Source organism: Chlamydotis macqueenii, chromosome 1 (genome assembly GCF_036417535.1).
Source record: "Chlamydotis macqueenii isolate bChlMac1 chromosome 1, bChlMac1.mat, whole genome shotgun sequence".
NCBI classification, from domain to species: domain Eukaryota; kingdom Metazoa; phylum Chordata; class Aves; order Otidiformes; family Otididae; genus Chlamydotis; species Chlamydotis macqueenii.
Window position 1 is genome coordinate 195,030,801 of NC_141556.1, and position 6,000 is coordinate 195,036,800.

Below are 6,000 nucleotides of genomic sequence, written 5' to 3' on the forward strand. Positions count from 1 at the left end.
TGTGTAACACTTTGAGAAAATACGTTGTTTTTTCTGGCTCTGTCAGACTTGAAACTCAGCCAATAAGGATTTAAATACCCACTCAATCACTGATTTGTTCCAGTCGTTTAAAAATGATTGAGTCTATGGTTACGTTGCTTTAAAATGGCTATAATTCCCTACTTAAGCAAGATTGTAATGATAAAAATCAGTTAACGATCTTGAAACCTGTCAGTGCTGTGATAACGTGTAACAGGTAGCTTGCAGAAATTAAATAATCCCTGTGCACTATAATTGCATTTATTTATTGACAAAGAAACATGACAGCCATTTCTGTCATGTTGTGATATTAAAAGTTAGTTAGCAATGAGCGTTTGTATTAACAAAGCTTTCACAGTTGTAGTATTCTTGCTAAGAGTCTGTTGTCTTGGTTTTGTAGGTATGCTTCAGAAATCACCTTCAGTTGAAGATTTTGTGGATGCTCTTGTTTCAGACTTAGAGCAGGACTTCGAAACTTTTATCATGGACTCTTAACAATGTTCAACAGAACTGAATTCTTTTATGGAAGATGGCGTACGTCTAATTGTGAATAAAATATTGTTGTGACTGGTTTTACTTATTGGTGAACACTTGTAAAAGTTTGAATATTCATGTTGGTGGAACAGTAATAAATAATTTCATTGGATCACGTGGTTTCATTTATGAAGATGATGGCTTTCCATTGCATAGGAGCTTAAGGATGGACTTTGAGAGTACAAATTCTCTAGCATATACTGTTAGAAAATTAGATGCTGTTGGAACACCTGATGAAACAGGAATTGAACTCATCTTCAGGGTGAGCGGAGTGGTATGAATGGTCTTCTGGTGTGCTCATTGGATTCAGTATTAGGACATACCTGTCGAGTGTCTTGACCCAGAATTGTTTGCATGGATCTTTCTCACATGCTCATGGATGTTTGTTAAACTTGTTTCACTGTGTGGGAGTTCTGCATTGGGGAAAAGCAAATTGTGTTTGCAACTGAGGGGAAATCGGAAAGAAAGATGAAGTGGAAAACTAGTAACTATATTTGAGATAGGGAACAAGAAGATGGGAGAAGAAAAACTGTAGTCATACTGGTATGTGATGGAAAATGTTAGGATGTAGAGGAAAGAGATACCTTGCAACACAAAAAAAAAAAAGAGAGACAACAGAGTAAAATAGATACCCGACAAATGTTTCCCAGAGGAGGAGAAGATGGAAGGTAGCCATGCTTTTGTAGCTGTGATGATCCAATGGTATATGTCTGGCCATGTTTGTAAGTAAAAATAGTATCTTTTGTTATACAAAGCCGTTAAGCAGGTCGTCTTCAGGTTTGGAACAGAATAGCAAACTATACAGCTAAATAAAAAAGATGGACGGTGTATAAAATGGTTGGGAGGAGGAATGGAATTTACAAGGTGCCATAAAACTCGTCTTGCTATTCAATTAGTAGTTTTTTAAATATCCAACAGAGTTAGAATTTTAGTTCCTAGGCTTATCTTTTGCAGATCTTCTGCTGAGCTTCAGTGTTCAGGGGTCAGCAGTTGTTTTCTGGGGAGTATTCTCTCATTAACTGGGTCCTTTTGTCTTTTTATGTGTTATCTGGGTGTGTTTGTTTTGTTTTGTACTGGTAGTTAGTTTTGCCCAGGTTACTTTAACGGATTTACTGGATGAAGTCTATCATTTTTCAGTGAATGTGGATTTGCAGGCATTTTGATGATTCCATTGCAGAGAACAATTACTACGGAAATATGTTGGCAATGTTGCTTCATAGGTACAGCCTGAATCTGGTCCTTGCGTGTTTGTTCAGATGGAGTTTCCTTTTAATGATGAGTAGATGCATGTTGGGGAACCTTTTGAAGTACAGGAGGGAAAGTTTTAGGGGGGAGAAGATCATTAAAAATAAAGATGTTTGTCCAGGATAGACTGGAGCAGTTTAAGGTTGCACATTATATAGTGGGTGATGAACAAAGGAAATATCAGTGGGGTTTTCTTTTTCTCTTGAAGTAAATTATGAAATGGTATTTGAGTGCCTGTTAAAAAAAAAAAAAAGTTACTAATTTTTCTCTAGAAATGGCCTTGTCCTCTGTAGGTTGTTGCAAAAGGGATCTTAAGTGTCCTGCTCAGTGGAAATGCAGTGAAAGAAGCAAGAGAGGAAAAGAACCAAGGCTGAGAGATGATGGCAAATAGCTTGGAGAGGAGCAAGCGAAGAATACAGATAAAAAAGCTCAACTAGAAAAAGTGGATGTTTGGGAAGGGATAAATGAGAGAGCTGATTGGATGATTGGCCCCTAGTTTTTAGCAGGATTCATGCTATTGGGTATTGTTTGATATTTTACCCTATTTTTTTCACTTTGTCTTGTATGAATAGCACTGCCGTTCTATTAGAACTGAGTTTAACGTTTTTAGAGATGAAATGTTTTCATTAAACAATAGCAAGCATATTTTCAGACATGTGCCACAACAAGGATTCTGTGTTGTACGTCTGGCTGACGACATTTTGTATCTGCATTTGGTCCCTAGGAGGAAAGAATGAATAGTTTCGCCTAACAAACTAGGTGAGTGTTTTGCTCTAAGTTAAATGATTAAAAAACCCACAAAAACTAAACAAATGTAATTTTAGGTGTGTGTAAAAACGCATTGTGAAGATGGTAAGTTCTCAAAAGGATACAGTAGCTCATGAATGTGAATTTAACAGCCCCTGATAGAGTATTTAACGGAAGTATGTTTTAAAGGGAATTCAAGGGTGTTGCTAAGGGGGAGCCCTGTGTTGTTTGTTGCCTGTTTTTTGTACTGGAGCAAATAATGTTATGTTTATCTGGAGTTGGCACATGTTGAAAGATTCATTGTGACAAAAAGAACTTAGCAAAAGGAAATCCTAGTGCTGACACAGCCCTTGGAGCACCACAGTAAAGAAAATAAAGCATCATAATTGGCGGAATAAGCAGAGCATTTAAAATTAAGAGGTTATGCCTAGATTTTAATTTGAAAGAAATTCAAGTGATGTTGGTTCTAGAGAGTAGATAATTTATCAAAACAGATGTTGTAGTCACACTGGTTTATGTCCAAGGCTGCTATTACTTCCTTGATTCACTGTCTCATTTGATCCTTCTGTAAACAATAGTCTTTTCAAGTTTTTATCAGAGTAGTGTCAAACAACATCTTCTTAATACTGAAATCAGATACAGACAAAGAAATGAAGAAAATCTTGTCTTTTGCCAGAGCACAGTGGACTGCAGCTTATTGTTGCAGATTCATAGCTCTTGGGACATTTGACAAAGATGGGAGCTGATAGAAAAATAAATATAACTCAGAACGACAGCTTCAGGGTTTTTTTGTGAAGAAACTCTGTTGACTCCTCTAATTTTTGTTTTATGAAATAACCTTTGAGGATTGAACAGTAGACATGATTAAGTCTCTTGGGAACGTATTATATCACCACTATGATGCTTACTACAGAAAGAGAAATATTATTCTAAATTATTTTTTTTCTCTTTTTTGGTAGTTTCTAAAAATGCTTCCAGCTGTTCAAATGTCTGATGCTTTTTCCTTTCTTTTTTTCTTTTTGAGAGACTTTTCTTTTCCAGCCAATATGTGTACTTTCAGTAATGTGAGACCTCTCTTGTGACCAGCAGTGTAACTCTTCGTAAATGTAAAAACCACTGTAATCCTTTTCCAGCATTCCGTATTTTCCCACTGAGGCTGCTGAACCAGCTATCCAAAAGTTGGTTTTATAACACTGTAACTCAGCATCATGCTTTTAATCTGTAAGTGTACTATGTTTTGGATTTTAGCTGCTATAGAAAATAAGTAGTGAACATCTTCAGAAGAAATTATACCCTTATGCAATCCTGAAATAATAACACATAATTAAGACACATCAGAAAAACACACATGGATTACATTTGATAGTCTGAGGTGTTAGCTATGCTTTTTTTTTTATGTTTGATGTGATTATTTTTCTGATTCACTTAAGATAGACTGAAATATTGCTTAATAATTGCTTTCTGGCGACATAAACGCAGCTGGTGCTGTGTGGAGTTCTCTAAACGGCTTACCAAGGTAACAGGAGCAGAGAGCAGCAGTTAAAGAAGAAGATAGAGGAGAGAAGGGAAATAGGGCAAGGAAGAACTGAATAGAGATTAGAAACCAGGCATGAGAAAAGGGTTGATACAGAAGCAAATGACCTCTCAGTTAAAAATTTGGGGAGAGTAAAAGATAATTTTCTTTCCAAAGCAGTAAGTCTAAAATGGAAATTACAGCACCGTCAGTAACAGAAAAGGCAGAGGTGTTCAAAAGTATTTCTGCTTGTCTTCAGTGGAAAGTCAGATGGAAGAATTCATACTGTATCTTGATAAAATGCTTTCTTTTCTACAGATGTTAAATAGCAGCTTGTACGGTGGGTCAGACTTAAATCAGAGTGCACAAATAAAAAATGAATATGTAACAAAGTAATGGAGCTCAGTATCACAGATGACAGATGGAAATGCAGAGTCTAGATCGTTGTGACAGCAATATTGATGGCTCAGAAAATAGACATTTCATTTTATCAGAAGATTAAAATATCTTAATTGTGATACAGAAGCAGGAATTTGCAAGGTTGAACACTGATCTGAAAACAAATGTTTAACAAGAGCTGGTAGCTGAAAGTTGAAATTAGACAGATTTACTCCTAATTTTTAGTTTATTTTTTTGATAGAAGGGACAGCTGAGCATTGGAACACATGTGAAGGATGGTGCTGGGGTTGACTGATCAGCACTAGAAATATACATCAAAACTAGACTATTTTCTCAAAAATATGCCCTAGTTCAGATTAATTCAGAGAAGCCTTGTAGCCTTAGTTACACTAGGGACAGCTGTCTTTTCTGGTCTTATGAGCTGTGAATGAAGAAAGTGTCTTTGGAAGGACATTTTGCTGTGAGGGTAGCAATTCCACGCTCACTGGGTAACTGTCCTGCTGACGGCTTCACGGCTTGAGAGGAGTTCGTGAGTGGAGAGCTGGAAAAGCTGTGTGAGCCAAAGTGCCTCCTCTGCTTGCTGTTAAGAGGGGAGGCACTGTGCATCTGCTATTTCGGATTGCTTCTGGGCAAAGCATTGGAGATTTTCTGTTCCTGGAGCCAGGGATTTCTTTATGTGGTGTTGGGAATGTGTTCAAGTGAGCGCTTTACCCTGGCAGATTTGCAGTGTACCAAAAGGAGACTACTACATTAACACTGGAAGACTTAAAGAACTTGAGAACTGAAAATGCACGATTGCAGAAAGCGAGCACATGGATTTCCCTGGGAGAAGGACCGTGGGAGAAGAGCTAGTGTGCTCAGGGAGGAGAGGGAAGGAGATAAAAGATAAGGAAGTATAAATCAGCACCAGCAGGGACTGCCTGTCGGCCCTTCTGATCTTCCCCGGGCTGGGATTTGTTTACCTTTTAAGTCCGCTGCGGCTGCTCTTCCACAGATGGCTCTTTAAACGGAGCGCTGCAGCACGCCCAAGCTGTGCAGTTGTAGGAAATCGTTACGGCTTATTGTTCGGAGGAAGTATCAAAAAAATCTGTTAAAGACAAAATACTTAAACCAGAAGCAAACTGCGGATAAAGATCCGACAGGTTGACTAGTTGGCGCTCTGCTAGCGTGAAGGTTTAAAAACACAGAGGAAAACGAGATGCCGCTTGCCAAGCGGTTGCCTATGAGCCTGTAGCCTCTAAGGCAATTAGTAGATGGCTAAAGCTTGCCGTTCTGGCTGCCTTCGTGCTTGATGAGAAGAAACAGATGCCTTCAACGCGGGACATATCCTATCTGCCTTGGGATGGGATGAACCAGCTCTTGCACGTGCCTTTTTGTTACTCCAGTAACTATAGAGTGAGCACAGATGGCTAGAATACAAGTGTCAGGAATCCTGTTTTAAATTCAGAACACCTCAAAGTGCCAAATTTCCTCTTTTTTTTTTTACGTTACTTTTTTTCAGTCATCAAGTGCCACTGTTGTTTTTTTTTCCTGCCTGGAGAAGA

General features: G+C 38.2%; 1 protein-coding gene across 1 annotated transcript in view; it reads left to right on the forward strand.

Moving 5' to 3' along the window:
* MIPEP (mitochondrial intermediate peptidase) overlaps window positions 1-664 on the forward strand; it is a 76,718-nt gene extending 76,054 nt beyond the window's left edge. The window contains exon 19 of the mRNA XM_086742256.1: window positions 419-664. Within this exon, the coding sequence (XP_086598382.1) occupies window positions 419-513 (95 nt within the window). The 3' untranslated portion in view covers window positions 514-664. The remainder of the gene's footprint in view (window positions 1-418) is intronic.
* Window positions 665-6,000: the final 5,336 nt, after the last annotated feature.